The sequence below is a fragment of the Podarcis erhardii genome (assembly GCF_964252035.2).
Source record: "Podarcis erhardii genome assembly, chromosome: 8".
Classification (NCBI taxonomy): domain Eukaryota; kingdom Metazoa; phylum Chordata; class Lepidosauria; order Squamata; family Lacertidae; genus Podarcis; species Podarcis erhardii.
Genome location: NC_138499.1, coordinates 39,680,669 through 39,697,695, shown reverse-complemented (window position 1 = coordinate 39,697,695; position 17,027 = coordinate 39,680,669). Strand labels below are relative to the sequence as shown.

Below are 17,027 nucleotides of genomic sequence, written 5' to 3'. Positions count from 1 at the left end.
TGTTGGTGGTGGTGGATTAAAGAAGGGGTGGACTGTGAGAAGAGGAATGAAAGGAGTATAGGTCATTGTTTCCTCTACTGGAATTAAAATAATATTAGACAATATTAAAATTAGATCCACAGTTGTTCCCCAAAAAATTTGGATGGCAAAATTAGAGGTCATTTCACTGATAAATCCAAAGGATGATTGAATTCTCCAATAGGACGGGAAGAGTTCCAAACAATAAGTTCAAAAAAAAGAGAGAAATTATTTGCTGAGAAATTTTGGCTCAGCCACACAATAAACTCAGTTATCCTAGTATAATTAATTGAAGTTAAGAAGGACAACTATTTATAGTAATGACACATTAATTTATGCCATGTGCTGAAGTTTCAGCAATTTCTTTGTATATTATTTATGTGAAAAGGCTGTTGATTTCAAGCACTCTTTTCAAGAGGTGTGCTTGATTATTATGATTGTGAACAAGTGTTATGAAAGAAAATTCATGTCACAGTATAATGGAATTGGGTAGAAATGGAAGTGTCGCCACTATGATATGTAGTCAGAAGCAACATCATAATTCAGTGATTGTTAATTTTTTTAGTCCCAGAGAACATTTGAAATTTTGAGAGTGTGCCAAAGGCACCAGTTAGAAAATAGTTGCCATCAGGAGTGTGGACTAGCACAAAATGGCTGCCGCCTAAAGAGCAGAAATAGAAAAGAGATGGGAACTTAAATTGTTTCAAATATGAGAAAAACCATTCATGGTTGTTGTGAAGCTTGAAAAACTTCATTCTTTTCCAGACACTGTTAAGTCTTGCTTGTTAAATTGCTGGTGTGCTGCTGTCAGTGGCGTAGCGTGGGATGTCAGCACCCGGGGCAAGGCAAGTAATTTGCGCCCCCTAACCCGTGGATTTTAGTAGGGGCAGAGAGCTGTGAGTGCGAGCGCGCGCCCCCAGATGTTGCGCCTGGTGCAGCCGGCCCCCCTGCACCCCCCACGCTACGCCACTGGCTGCTGTAGAGTAGAGCTAGAAAATAAAATATAACTAAATCCAGGAATAATTTTGCATTACTACAGTCTGCCACGCACTTAATACTGTCTGGCAAGTATTTTTTTAACTATCTTTTTACTATATGGAATAGAGAAGAATAGAAATACATAGAAAAAAAATCTCACCAAAGTAGTTGTTGAGCAACACTGGCCTAGACTATTGTGATATTTGAGGCTGAATGCAATTTACAAGTTTCTCACAATTAGGGATGTATGTGGAGATGATAATAACAACATTCCCACCTTTGTGCTGAGCCTCCCCTCTCCCCAAACAACTTGGGAACAATCCCTGCTGTGAGCCAAGCAGAAGGAAATAATACAGTGGTACCTCGGGTTACATATGCTTCAGGTTACATATGCTTCAGGCTACAGACTCCGCTAACCCAGAAATAGTACCTCGGGTTAAGAACTTTGCTTCAGGATGAGAACAGAAATCATGCTCTGGCGGCGCGGCGGCAGCAGGAGGCCCCATTAGCTAAAGTGGTACCTCAGGTTAAGAACAGTTTCAGGTTAAGAACGGACCTCCAGAACGAATTAAGTACTTAACCCAAGGTACCACTGTAGTGGATAATAATGATGCCTCTGAAATGGGTTCCTCAAAAAAAATAACTTGGGAACAATCAGGAAAAAAGAAATTATGGTGACAATGATAACATCTCTCCAACATCTTGGGAAATAGTAGGAAAAGATGATAATGATATTGATAATAGTAATGCCTCTGCACTGGGTCCCTCTCACCTATGAGACAGCAACAACATGGGAACAGCCAGGAAAAAGGTTAGGATTGTTTTGCCTTTAAGGAGTAGGGCAACTTTCTCAATTTAATAGTTGAACTTTCTTAGTTTATTATTTATTTATTCATATACAGGAATTTACAGACCAATCAACATATAAATTACTGGAACCTATGATGGGCCTTAGGTTTCCCATTCTTCCTCTACTAGTCCATGTTTTTCTTGGTACCTTCTAAACATTCAATCTAAGCATGAATTAGGTCATTTATTACAATCTGTTTTTGTAACTCTAATTAGCTGGTTCAAACACATAAGCTGTAAATTCTCCCTCATCCTTTCTGGTTGAACTCTTGGTTAAGCCTTGTACTCACTCTTATGCAAGCTACTCTCTCTTATTCTCAGTTTCCGCAATTTGGGGATCAAGTTAGTGGCTTACCTTATGAGGAAGTTGTAGGTGCTACAGATATAGCATAGGATGTGATTTAAGGAAAAGTACTACACATGAATATAAAGTATTATTATATCTTGCTTTCTATTTTAAAAGCTTATCTTACTGATTTTAGTATCATATTTTTAATATGGTCTTAATTTAGCGGGTCAAGTGAGGGTGTAAATGAAAAAGTAATAAATTAATCTTAAAAATCTTGACTCCAGAGTATCTTAAGCTGAATGTGACTAGTCCAGACTGTGTGGTTTAACAGTGAGACTTTATAATATGTTTGTGCTGTTGTGTAGCCTACTGTGTTTACTGAAGAGAATTCCTGCTGGAATCAGTAGGACCGCAGTGCTACAAAACAAATATGCCTGGGATCACAGGCAAAATCCACCAGAAAGTTCTTCTGCACAAACGCTATTGAAATTAGAGGGAACTATGTAAACTCACACTGTAATTCTTTTTTCTAGATTGTGCCCAGTTTCTTTTGTCAGTTTTTGGTCATATCCATGCCATACATTTAAAGCATATCTAAGGCACATTCAAAGCACATGGCTTCTGCCAAAGAATTATGGGAATGGTAGCTGTGAGGGGTAAACTACAGTTTCCTGGATTCCTTGGGGGAAGACATGTGTTTTAAGTGTGTGTTGAATGTACTTTAAACATGTTGCGTGGGTGCAATGTCTGACTAGTTCAGAGCTGGGGAATATTTTTCAGGCCAAGGTCTGAAATTTCCCCATGGGGAATATTCCAGAAACCACATGCCAGTTTGCGGGGAGGCCATAGGCAAAAAGTGGCTGGACAAATGGATGCCATGTTTATATAGTACATGATATTCCAGCTGTGCAAAAGCCAGAGGATTCTTTGCCTTCCAACCTGACCACCCTCACATTTCTCCATCCAGGGAAGCAAGAGGCATTATCATAGTTCAAGGACACCTTTCATCCTGACACTAGGGGTGTGACCTAGGGAGAGTCCCAACAGCCAGATAGAAAGGCCTGGAAGGACACATTTAGCCCTGGACTAGTTGGTTGGGTCACCCTTGGAACAACAACAAAAAATCCTTTATATGAAAGCATTTAGAGTGTAAAAATAGAAAATGTTGCCATTGCTATTAAAACAACAACAGAAAAGTCTAATTACTATTCTGGTGTGACAAAATACCCCTTGCTAAGTGAAATGTTCTGTTGTAGCAAAATGATAAGATATGTTAAAATACATGGGAGAATTCTACACATATTTGCAAGTAAAGCTTTGTTAGCTTAATCCTACCAGTCTTTGTGGAATTTAGAGATAACAGCTTGGACCTATTTAAGCCATTGATTTTTGGCAAGATTTACTGCTGGTTGCTTTTGTTAAAACCTCCTTTGTGACTTTATAGAAATGAGGACTGCATTATTGTTGTGATCATAAGCGAGCATTTACTTCTGCCTCCTTATTTCCAGATTGCTGTCAGAATGAGTGAAACGCCTTCAACCAACTACTCAATGATTCAGCCCCGTACTTCAGAGAGTGAACAGTCTTTGTCTGTTCGTCCTTTCAATGTCACCGAACCCGTTGTGGCCAAACGGATCTGCTTTTACAAGAGTGGCGACCCTCAGTTTAATGGGGTAAAAATGGTGGTCAGTAACCGCTCTTTCAAATCATTTGATGCCTTGCTTGACAACTTGTCGAAAAGAGTTCCATTGCCTTTTGGGGTGAGAAATATCACTACACCACGAGGGATACACAGTGTCAATAATTTGGAAGACCTTGAAGATGGCAAGTCATACATCTGTTCCCAACAGAGGAAAGTCAAGCCCATCAACCTGGAGAAGGCCAGTAGGAAGCCATTGCCATGGCAGATCAGCAGGCCAGTCAGTGCTCGCCGCAGAGCTGTACAGTTAGCTAGAGAGGGCGAAGGTGGTGTGTTCCAGCAAGGAAGCACCGCCAGACTCAGTAACCCTAAGAAGCTGCTTGTTTTCAAAAATGGCAATGTAAGAATCCGGCGCACTGTTGTCTTGGGTAAGAAGAACACACAAAGCTTTGAGGCCTTTCTGGACCACATCAGTGAGCTAATGCAGTACCCTGTTGTGAAATTGTATATGACAGATGGGAGAAAGGTAAGAATATAAGAAGATACTCTGAAATATTTATTTTTGGGCAGGTGGTCTTAGGGCTGGTTTACACATAACTGCAACATTAAGTGATGATATGAATGAGCCATTGCAGAGGGGATGTGATCGGTAGAGCTGCTTCCCATTGTCAGCCATCAGTGTGCAGCTATTAAGTTATGAGATCAAGTGATCAGAGACCAGATCACGTGGCAGGGGGAGGTAAGCAGTTACCTTAAAAAAATATAGAAATTCCAACCCACGACTTCCCCAGTTTTTGCTAGATCATGATTCTATTTACCTTTCTAAACAGATACTACATATGGCATCAATTGCATTGCTCCAAAACACTTTGTGGTTAAAAAAACCTAATTACAGGCAGTCCACTTTTAATTGGGAACGCAGTGTGCAGGGAGGGGAGATGTAACGCTTTGGAATAATGACAATTCCTCTCCATTCTCTGGGGGCAGGACTCATATTAGTACGAATGGGACCATTTCCCCTAAGCCTAATGGTGGCTTGGGGGAAAGGAATTAGACTCCCATCCCTGTGCACTGTGTTGTCAATTAAAACTGGCCCTATGCCTGTAATAACATTTAGCATAAGAAAAAGTGATTTGCAGTGACACACTTAGCATCACAAGTCATTAGACTGTTAGGTTCTACTGCAGGAGGATGTGGTATCCTTCAGATGCTGTTGGGCTACAGCTTCCATCACCTCTGATGATTGGCCGCGCTGTCTAGGGCTTATGGAGGTTGGAATTCAGCAACATCTGGGGAGTATGATATTAGCTGCTCCTATACTACTGCAGTTATGCGGCTTTGTTTTCACCAAAACCATGCTATCTGAAATGTTTCTTATGTTTCTTACACTGGTCAAGAACACCTGCTGCTCTTTAAATTCAAATGGCTGGTGTATGTTGCTTCAGTGCCCTTGTGAGCCACAATAACTGTCTTGCCCTTAAAGGAAAACTTGGCATGACAGGGAGATGGAAGTGAGAGGAATTTAAGTGCTGGTATCCATGAAGACCCAATTTTCTCTTAAACTGTAGCTTCCTGTTCTAGCATGTAATACTCCTGCTTGCTAAGGAGCTTTTAAGGGCACCCACAGGAGTGACCTCAATCGTGCTGCACGCTCTAGCCATGTCATAATCCCTTGAAGCCCTATATTATGTTTAGGCTGCTCATGAGGCATTATTCTATCTCTTTCTGCCAAGAGCTTAAAGGTCCCTGAAGGAAGCAGCGCAACCTTTTATTTTCATTTTTTTTTGGGGGGGGGGGTAACAGAATTAAAACACAAAAGCAGGTTCTCTAACCCACCTGGGTGGGTCAAGAAATGTTGGAGGGTCATCTCACTTGGGGATAAAGCCAGTATTAGAGGGAAGCCACAGTAGCATGTAAGTGTGGGTGACAAAGCAACATTGGGACACTGTGTTCTTGAGCAGATAGGTGGGGAATATGAAATAGAAAATCCGTTGGCAGAGAAAGGGTTATACATCTCCTTTCCTCACCATTCCTTCACTTAAAATGACAGCCTCCCATGGCTTCTTTTTATTTAAAGAAAAGAGTTGAGGCTTCATAACATGCATCAGTGTGTAACATGTCAGTTTGCCTCTCATCGTTTTTATATGCTACCATGCAGAGTTTTAAAATTTGAAAAGTGATGTCCCCACATTTGAAATCTAAGGTTGAGGGGAAAGCAATTATGAAGCTACAGCATGGTCAGAGAATCCCAGTACTGCACACCTTGAGTTCCTGCAACAGACTTTCCTATTTACTCCAATGAAATGCTTCAAGATGTTTCTGTTTTTCAGGATATAAACCCAGTCAGTGGTGGCTGGAGTACCTTTAATTTTACAAGATCTACAGTTTTGTAGTAAAGCTTTGAAGAAAAGAAATATTTCACACCACTTTCTCAGATAGAAATTCTAATGTGGAACTGTTGTGGCCATGAACAAGACAGACATTTGTTATTATTTAAGACTGTAAAATTTCACAGAAGACATATTGATAGCTACATCTATTTCTTTACCTTCTCAAATATATACTAATATCAAATTTAAGTACTGAGTTGTGACAGCTATGTTGCTAAAATGATGAAATAAGAGAGGTAATATTATGCTCAGGACCATCAAGGTTTGAAAAGTAGAAAATTATTTTTTGGGAGGGGTGAAATTAAAGGGGCAAAAAGTGCCACACACCAATAGCAGCCCAATGAGAACTGAGCATCTTCAAGTAACCTCAGAATGTTGTTTGGAGTTGGGATATATTGGCAGATAAAAACAAAAACAGAGAGGAGAAGGTGTAAAGGATTAGCATGGGTGGATGACTAGAACACTGAACAGGACTTTCCATCCATGCCTCATTTTGTTGCAGTTCTCCTTTGGGTTTTCTAAAGGTGTCAAGTGCTCATAGAAGCATGGCTTTTAATCAAAATCCTGGACCACAGAATGATGATTTTCTTTTTCACAATAAGAAACCTTGTCTGCTGTTTCTCTTTCAGGTCCCCAACCTTCAAGCTCTAATACTCTGCTCTGGAGCTGTTGTAGCTGCAGGGAGAGAGCCCTTTAAAGCAGCTAATTATGATCCTCGTCGGTATTCACTACCTAGTAAACTGCCTGGGGTCTCCAGTCGCGTATACCCCAGAACAAATGCCAAGTCGGAGGGTAGAAAAAGTAAGTGTCTTTAATGATTCTCAGTTCTAATTTCCTTCTCCCTCTTTTATTATTCTATAAAATGAAATGGAAAAAGAGGAATGGTCTGCCTAGATATCAGTATATTAAAAAAAGGCCAGTTAAACCATTTACAGACTCCCTAGCCAAATCCTCACAAATGAGGAAAATGAAAGAGCCTGAGGGAAGGGGAGAATATTAAGCACCAGCAGTCTCTGTTATTCCTCTAAATATGAAGGTTTTGACTATATTTAAACTATCATTACCTATTAACAGCTCATTCATCTTTTAACTCACCTGTTATAAATCAGTTATTTTCAGTGTTAGTCCAAGTCAGAACACACCCATTGAAATTAATGGACATAGGTAACTTAGGTTCATTTCAGTGGGTCTACTCTGAGTGCACTTTAGTTTGCTACAACGCTTCCTCCAATGTGAGTACTCTAATTTAGAAAGTAATGAAGTTACATTTTATGTTCATTTCCAGTTGCTGTAGCATGAATGCCGCCCTTTGTCATGAAACGTAAAACTAAGTAAGACTGTGTACACACTAATCTATTTGCAGCACAAAAAAATGTAGTTTTTCTCAACTGGGAATCATTCATGCTCAGTGCTTTTCTTCTAGAAAAAAAAGGTGCCAGTTCTGCACACCCTTGAGTACCCCCAGAAAAAAAGCACTGTTCATGCTAGTCCTCAACATGCTGCTTTCAATCTAGATTGAATCTAGAGTCTGCTCTCCAAAAGGTTGGGTGTGCTTACTTGATACCTATTTGAAAATTCTCTCCTTGATTAGGTTATTCATGCCTTTCCCTCCCTGCACATGTGCCAAGTGAAAGAAAAAGAAAGAGGTCATGGCAACCTTAATATATGCCTACCCACAGTGACATTGGGCAGGTCTGGACTCACCCACTGCACTTGTTAGGCCATCTACATCTCTTTTCAAATGTTGTGTGTACATAGCCTAACTCATGATTCATGACATGAATCTAAACCAGGAGAGAGGAACTTTTTTGCCTCCATGGGCCCTGCCCTGTTCATTTTAAGCCACACATGAATGCCTGAGTAGGGTGTATGATACCCACAGACAAAAGTCAACAAAAATGTAATAAAAATAAATAAATAAAAAAGCATTGCTTCAACACATATTGCATATCGGCATTTTAGTAGGAAACATCCCAGACGTAAAATAGGAATCAACTTTGTCTCAGCAGCAATTTACTCATTCAACTAGATCATCTCCTGCTCTCTGAGGTGGTGAGAGGGGCTACCTTCTCAGTGGTGACACCTGGGGTATGGAATTCCCCCTCAGAGAGAGACAGAAACAGACGCACACACACCCAGCTCCTTCACCAGTGGAGTTCAGATGGCAAGTTGTTTCTGCTATTTTTCAGGGCATTTAGAATAGCACATAACAAGTTGTTGCCTTTATATCCTTATCTTGTTCTGTTGTTTTATTGCTTCTGGTTCTATGATTGTCTTGTTTTGGTTCATACTGATGTTAAGCCATGTAATGATTCTTTTGGATACAAGAATAGATATTTCAAAAAAATAATATAAGTAAAAAAGCAAAAATATATGAAACATGCTAATAGGGTTGTTAAAGACTATCACTAAAACAGAGAAGAGTCCTGTAGTGTCTTAGGCTGCAATCCTAACCGCACTTACCTGGGAGTAAACCCAACTGAATTCAATAGCACTTACTTCTAAGTAAACATTGTTAGACTTGCACTGTTAATGACTAACAAATGCATTTGTTTGTGTTTATAATTGTGAGTCTAGGATATTAGTGACTAAATTCCGTTATTGTTGAAGACACTGTTATATGCAGCAGTTGTTTTCCTGGTAGTGGTAGTGCTTGTAACACCAGCACTCTAGGAACTGTACTGGTTCCCTAATGCCCTTTAAGCACAATCTAATACACTGTTTGAAAAATCATTCCCATCTCTTACTATAATCTCTAATTACAGATAGGTAGCCGTGTTGGTCTGCCATGGTCAAAACAAAATAAAAAATTCCTTCCAGTAGCACCTTAAAGACCAACTGAGTTAGTTCTAGGTATGAGCTTTCGTGTGCATGCACACTTCTTCAGATACGAATTCTTTTGATACACTTCTTCAGTGTATCAAAACTCATGAACTCCCTCCTTGCCAAAGTCTGAAGAATGGTTGGAAAACGTTGCTAGCAGCACTTGTTATTTTTTCATATGAACTCTCTGTTTTCATATGAACTCTCTGTTTAGACTGTGGTTAAGCAATTTCTATTCTATTTACAATGACGCAGTGTATAAATTATGCTTAAATAAATAAATTGGAACTTTCAAAAATGATGGTAAATGCCGTCATTGTGAAGAAAACATGATTAGGCATCATGAAACTTCCTTCCACACCATCATGCATAGAATTGCACACTGCACACCTGCTTAATTTTAAAAGGCTAAAACTTGTAATCCCTGGTTTATTTCTGGCCAAAATATCTGTCATTGTTAATATTTAAGACTATGCATAAACCTAGTAAATATTTGTCTATTCTTTGCTGCTCTTTTTTTTTTTTACTAGGTGATAGTAGCTGATGTGTCTGGACAGATATCTCATTTCTCCCTACTATTTAAGCTATACAGGTTTTCATTGTTTCAAGTTTTAGCCTTTTAACCAGCAGGGCTGACCATTTATTACTAATGTTTTATATAATTGGATCCCTTCCCAATGCTATTTTATCTGAATGTTTTTGTACTAACAACCTTCTTTTTGTGTTTTCTCTTGTCTCTTTCCTACCTGTCTGCTGCCTCTGTCCCTGGATGGTTATTTCTGATGACTGTCTTCTGAACTTTCCATCTAATCTTATCATTTGGGGTGTTTTCAATAAATTACTTGAAAGTGAGTGTACAGATAGACTCAAGCTCCCGATCACAGATGTTTTCTGCTTCTTCTTCTAAAGGCTACAGTAATGATAACAACTCAGAGTCTTCTTACATACCTAATATTGACACAAGCTTAGCAGAAAATCATTCACATACTGGGGAAGATTTCTCTTTGGTGCCCCCTGAAGATGACATTGAGAAGTCTGTTCATCTTAATCAAGATGGCAGCATGACAGTTGAGATGAGAGTTCGATTCAACATAAAAGAAGAGGAAACTATAAAATGGACGACCACAGTTAGCCGTGCTGGCACTTCTGCAGTTGTTGCAGAAGATGAGTCATGTGGAAAAAATGCAGAAAACTTCAACGGGGCTGAAGATGATGTCTCACTGCAGCCCTTCAACACAGAAGTGATCAGTCAAGATATTTCATGTGGAACGGAAGCTAGCAATTATGACATATGGCAGAATTCTTCTGTGAACGTAGATATGAGCCAGGCAAAGAATGATAAGATCAAACCTCCTTTTTATAGACCACCTACTCCTGGGCCTAGAAGAGTCAAGCAAAAGAAATCCTTGGTTGAAAGTGTAACTGTGGTATCTGACACAGCAGTCCAAAAAAAGATGGTTGGGCAGTATTCTTACAGTGAAGAAATGGACAATGGTGATACCAAATCTGAATATTGCCTGGTCACTCACTCTAGCAGTAAAACATCAAGTGTTACCACACCAAAACTAAGTGAAATTTGCAGCAATCATACGCTCAATCAATCTCAGGATGGCCAGACAGAGGAAGAAACATCAAACAAGGTCACAATTAAAAAGTCCAATGCCTTGCCTTGTGAGGATGGCTTATTACAGAACATTTTGGAGAATTCAGTTGCAGAGGAAGGCTTAGATAACAATTTAACATCTGGTTATGATTCTAGCATCAGTCATGCTCAATCTTCTCTAAAGAAATCCCATGCAACTGGACTGCCTTTGCTTAATCAAAGTGATCAAACTGGAGGGGAAGTTGGCAGCTTCAACGGCCACCCCGAATTATCTCAGTCAAGAAGTGAGGAGGTGCTATGCAACCAGTGCAAGGGATTGCATTCTTCTCAAACTTCCATACATGACTCACCTCCTGGGAGCAGTGAAACAGTATGCAAGTGTGCTCAAAGATCTCCCCCGATAACAGAATCTTCTTCTATCACTGTCAAGAACTCAGCAACTCATCTCTCTGATGGAAGCCAAGCTGCATCTTCCAGTAGTAAAAAGAAGAGCAAGAAGAAAAAGAAGAAAAAGAGAAAACCTTCCTCTGATATTGTGGAACAAGGCACAGCTTTTCCACAGAACTTGCATGATATATCAGCCGAAGCAACCCCTGAGAATGATGTGAAGACTTGTGAGATGCATATCACAAGAGAAAGTGCACCACATTCTTCTCCTCAAATCACAGTTCATAAAAGAGTGCCTGCTTTGCCTGTTGCCAACTTAGAAGGTTCTAATAAAGGCTTAGGTCCTAAAGAAGATTTATATAGTCAAGTTTCTAAGAAATCCCAGAAAAATGAATTAGAATCTAACCTGAAGCAAAATCTAAATAGACAGTTGCCTAAGCTAAAAGCCAAATCAGACAAAAAACCTCACTTGAAAGCAGAAGAAGTGTTAATGGCTAAAGATCACCCTAAAAATGAAATTGAACAGATTAAAGAAGGTACATGTGACACAGCTAATGTAACAGAACAAACACCAGGTTGCATAGTTTCATGGAAGCCATTGACTGATACAGGAAGTGGTCCTAAGGCTGAAAAAGAAAAGAGGGTAACTTCTGCCAAATCACACAAATCATCATTGAAACATAAAAAAGTAAAAAAGAATAAAAAGCCTGAAAGTGCTTCAGGTAGTAAAGTTCCTGTGTTGGATGAGACTAGAACATTGGATTCTTTGAGGAATGCAGCCTTGACAAATGAGATTGCAGAACTTTCTCTTGAAAGCTATGTCCAAAACTGGTTGCAGAACATATTCCCAAATGCCACAATGCCTGAAAAGCATTTACCTCCCATAAATTCAAATAACAGAACAATGCATCAGTTGTCTGTCAAGTCTTTTTCAGATCAAGAAAGTCAGTTAGTAGGAAAGAATGCGTGCCTATCAGGGAATAAAAATATTAATGAAAGTAAACTATCCAATGGTACATTAAATCATCTCAGTGAACTAGGAACTGTTGAAGAATCAGTTAAAAAATTGTACAAAGGACACATTGGCTGTTTGACAGATGCTGAGGCAAGTTTAATAGAAGAAGCCAAGTATTTATTACAGTCAGATATCCAGAGCAATAATAAAATACCCATGTGTAATATTATACATGAAAATGACAAAAAGAAGGTTCTGCTAGAAACCAGTGATCAAAGGTACATTTCTGAAATTGCTGCCAATGGCACCAGTAACATTCTAGGACCTGATATGCAGAAGGATTGTGTCAGTGGTCTGTTGCTGCAGCAGCTGAAATCAACACTGCTCAGTGCTGAAAAGAACCATGTTGGATGCATTACAGACATTTCTTCTTCCTCCCTTCTTGGATCTTCTTCCAATCTCCTCCTCGCTTGGCTCCTTTTACTTAACCTCAAAGAAACTTTATCCAATATAAATAAAGATGACATGGTACAAACTACCTGTAGCTGTTCAGAAGTATTTACACTCCTGCAGTATTTGAAACAAGTTGCAATTAAAGAGGAAGCTGAAGACCTGAAGACTGCTGTATCCAATCTTCAGGACTGCACAGCAAACCATTTAATATTCTCCGGAATGCAAATAGAGAAACAGGAACCAACATATCACAAAGAAATTTTTTCTCAAGCTGAAATTAAACATATACCAGTCTTTGAAGAAGAAGGAAAAGTAAACAAGAATTTAACTCTTAAAAATAGGTTGAGTTCTGAGGAAGTTATGGATGCAGAAGTGTTAGCAGGAGAATTGGAGAGGTCTAGTGGGGAGGAGGGGGAGATGAACTGCAGTACTCCAGTAGAGAATTCAGATCTAAATGATTTGGATGTTCATGATGAAATGCAAAATTTGAACTGCATTAATGCTGACTTGAATAGCTGTGGCTTGGCTTCAAATGAGGATCTGCCTACAGAAAATGAACAAAGTTCATTTGAACATAGCTCATTTCAAGGCACACAGGAAAAAACCACAGATACATCATTTAATAATGAAGAATCAGAGATATCACAAGAACCTAAGTCAAGCACTCACAGCATGACCTCTAATGATAAAGACCACATGTTTGATCTAGAAACTTCAGAGTTAGATGATAAGGAAGTAAAAGGCACAGAAGATTTAAACTGGACCAGCTCTGTGTTGTTAAAGGAAAATTCAAGTGAGTGTCTTACTTCCATTGCTGATAATACCACAAATGGCGACATTGTAGAAAATTCTGTACAGGAAGACATGGAGGAAGATGGTACTTGTGAGGAGACTTCAGAACGATTGTCTACACCATCACCATTATCTTTTTGTTATGAATCTAAGCAAATTCCAGGAGAAGAGGAACAGGTGTCCCGAGTAAAACTGATAGTAAAGGAACTTGAGGGTGGATCCTACTCAAATTCTTCTTTGGAATTCAAAAAATGCCTGAAAAGTCCTGCCACTTCTGACTTGTCAGATTATCGACCAGAAACTGATGAAAGTGATTACAATGTTAGGCATTCCAGTGACTTGGCAAATGAAAGTGTAGATGAAGCAATATATGAAAAAGAGTACAACAAAGGGTATGTGAAAAGAACTATTGAGAGACTTTATGGTAAAGCCGAAGCTTCCTTTAAGTCCCCTTCTAAGCTTGATCCTCCATATTTGACTCAAACGCTACAAGGAAATGCTGTAGAAGAACCCTGTCATGATGTAATGGAGGGAGCTCCTTTGTTGTGTCAAAAGAATCATACCTGGCTGGATGAATTTGCATCACCTAAAATCCCAGAAGATTTAAACGCAAATAATGACATGTGGGAACAAGAAAATGCTACCTTGCCAGCACCACAGTTTAGTCTTAATGGGGAAGAAGCATATTATAATGATGACTGTTCAGTGGAATACACAAACCAGCACTGCCAATCTAGGGAACACATTGCTGAAGATGAAGGAGTATTGATTGATAAAGGAAAATGGCTTCTTAAGGAGAACCATTTAATAAGGAGGTCACCACCTGAGAACTCTGGAATGTATGGCAATACAGATACAACATCGGCCGACACGGCATTTGACAATCATAGTGATGAAATTCCATATTCACATTTTGGGAATCTGAATCTCCGGCCACCACTCAAAGAAATATCATCTTCTGAACTTGAAGACATGGCTAAGCCATATGACAATGGATGCAACTACTTCAACATGCCTCATAACAGTGATTCGGATCCGTTTCCTGATACTTTAAGTATACAAAGCAGAAACAACCAGTGTAGTAGCTCCTTGCTTTTTGAGGCAGCATGTAACAGTTCCACGCAATGTTATACAGAAGTGAAAAGTAATTCTCCAGCTCTTACTTCTGTAGAATTTAGATTACCAGACAATAAGGTGCATCCTGCAGAACAGTCTTCAAATGATGAGCCAATTCAAACCCAACCAATAAGCAACACTCATTCAAGCAGGAATAGCCGTGAAGATCAAGACTCGCTGGATAAACTCCATGCTATCTGTGGACAACATTGTCCAATATTGACAGCCATCATAAAGCCAACTAATGAGGAGATCAGAGGATGTGCTTACCAAAAAGCCTCCGATGTTGAGAACCAAGTGGGGTCACATTTGTTAACAAATACTCCATATTTCGTATGGCAAGGCAAAAATATAACTGGACTTTACAAATATCACACAGACCTGAATAACAGCAGCATTAATAACATTGCAAATAATATTTTTAACAGACTCTATGCTGACAATACTTTAGATTTCATGAATGGCAGTACTTTCAGTTTACTTGTGTCAGCAGCACTGAAAGAAAACCAAGGTTTAAAGAAATTTTATGTCACAGAAAATATTGATGTAGGCACACAGGAGATCAACAGTCATGAAAATAATGCCAGTAGTGATGTATTCAGTGAGATAACAGTGGAACAGAATAATAATTTATCTGTACTGCAGAACTCAAAAGACAAGGGAAACAAAATGGTTGCAGAGAAACCTGTTTCTTCATTAGCAGATGTAACAGAAAGGTGCAAACATGAAAATTTTCACCATCATGAGGCACTCTTAAATAGTACTGGCTTGAAATTAACTGTAAACTTGGAAGGTGAAAATGCCCTCAGTATCAAAGAAGAAACTTCATCTTATGTAAAAGAAGATGAAAGTGACAATGAGTATTCAGACTCCGAAAAAAGTTATTAAGAATTATATAGCACTGCCTATATATTAAAACAAAACAAAACCACAAATGATAAAGACAGTGAATTTATGCCCTGGTTTGAGGAATACATATTCCTAATTTCTTATTAATAATTCTTCTGTGAAAAGGTTTTTTTGTTCTTGTTTGTTTTGCTCACTATTGTTACATATTTTCCTTAACAAATGCAAAATAACATTACAAACATTTTGTGCATGAGAAACTATGGAAATATTAGTTCATAATGTTTTTTTGTGATGGTAGATTAAACTCATGACCCATATTATTGAACATTAGAAATGCAGCCCATTATGCTAGCATGGACAGGGAGTAGGACTGATATTAAGTTTATTTTATTAGAGAGGCCATTTGTGATCATTTTATTTATTGTTATTTTTCTCTAAACTGCAAGTGTAATTAACTTACATGAAAAAACTGTTACGTTTACATTTCTAAATCTTCATAATTATTCTTATCATAGTTTATAATTATAATTTGTCCAGTGAAATACTTTGGAGATCCGTATACAGAACATTTTAGTTTTACAAAACAGGTGTTAAAGATACTTATTCTAACAAACTGTAAAAACAATATTGTATATTGAATATATATTGAAATGGGCAACAGTAAGTATTGCAATTATAGGCAATATTCTTATGTACGATGTCGGTGAACTTTACTCTTGTGTTCCATACACTGAGAAACTTAGAAAATACACAAAGGCATGATTCTAAGAAGGGCTAACTGATCTCATTTATGTATGTAACCAGGCCACTCTCTAGTTTTGTTGGTTTTTTTTTTTTTTACCAAGTTTGCCCTCTGTCTTAATGAATATAAAATCAGACACTAGTTAGTCTTCAATTATGGAGACTACTCTAGAATGGTCAAAAATTAAAAACATCATATACATTACCACTTCTGTTGCATTTCTACTGGAGATAATCATGATAGAAACTACTAGTCTAACATTGCAATAGCTAAATGTAGCTAGTATAATAGAACTTGCTTCATATTTCTGAAAGTCCAAAGGCAGCTATTATTATTATTATTATTATTATTATTATTATTATTATTATTATTATATTCTATACCACACTTCATCTGAGGATCACAGGATAGTTTACAATATAAAAACACAAAAGATGTAACATAGCAACAAACAAAACCAATACCTCCCCACAATTTAAAAGGCCATAGATTATTTAATTAGCGAAATGTCTTGGAGAAAAGGAATGTTTATGTCTGACATCTAAAGATATGTAACAAAGGCACCAGGTGAGCCTCCCTTGGGAGAGCATTCCACAAACTGGGAGCCACTGCAGAAAAGGGCCATTTCCATGTTGCCATCCTCCAGACCTCTTGCGGAAGAAGCACACAAAGAGCCTCAGATGATGATTTCAGGGTCTAGGTTGGTTCTTATGGAAGAGTCAGTCTTTGAGGTACTGTGGTTTAGGGAAGTTTTTAATGTTTAATGTTGTAATGTGTTTTTAATATTTGATTGGGAGCTGCCCAGAGTGGCTGGGGAAACCCAGCCAGATGGGCGGGGTATAAATAAATTATTATTATTATCAGCTCCTGAGCCATTTAAGGCTTTATAGGTAAAAACCAACACTCTGAATTGGGCCTGGATTGGTGTAATGTGGCTACTGAGTTCTGCACCAGCTGAAGTTTCTGAACTGTTTTGAGATGCAGCCTCATGTATAATGTATTGCAGTAATCTAACCTAGAGGTTACCAGAGCCCAGATGACAGAAGTTATGCTATCCCTAACCAGGCACTCCATGTCACCAAAGCCACCTGAACCTCATCCAACAGCAGTGGGTCCAGAAGTACTCTCAAGCTGTGTACCCGCT

At 38.6% G+C, this 17,027-nt stretch overlaps 2 protein-coding genes across 5 annotated transcripts in view; both read left to right on the top strand.

Annotated features, from left to right (window-relative positions):
• RP1 (RP1 axonemal microtubule associated) overlaps nt 1-17,027 on the top strand; it is a 188,696-nt gene that overhangs the window by 14,134 nt on the left and 157,535 nt on the right. For all 4 annotated transcript variants that reach the window (XM_081873914.1, XM_081873915.1, XM_081873912.1 and 1 more), the window contains 2 exons: nt 3,643-4,299; nt 6,793-6,964. In XM_081873914.1, the coding sequence (XP_081730040.1) occupies nt 3,655-4,299; nt 6,793-6,964 (817 nt within the window). In that variant the 5' untranslated portion in view covers nt 3,643-3,654. The remainder of the gene's footprint in view (nt 1-3,642; nt 4,300-6,792; nt 6,965-17,027) is intronic.
• Nucleotides 9,664-15,234, top strand: LOC309348575 (oxygen-regulated protein 1-like; the record flags this gene model as incomplete). The annotated part of the gene is given in 2 exon segments (XM_081873947.1): nt 9,664-9,780; nt 9,784-15,234. Coding segments are annotated over 2 exon segments (5,514 nt in total). The 3' UTR covers nt 15,181-15,234.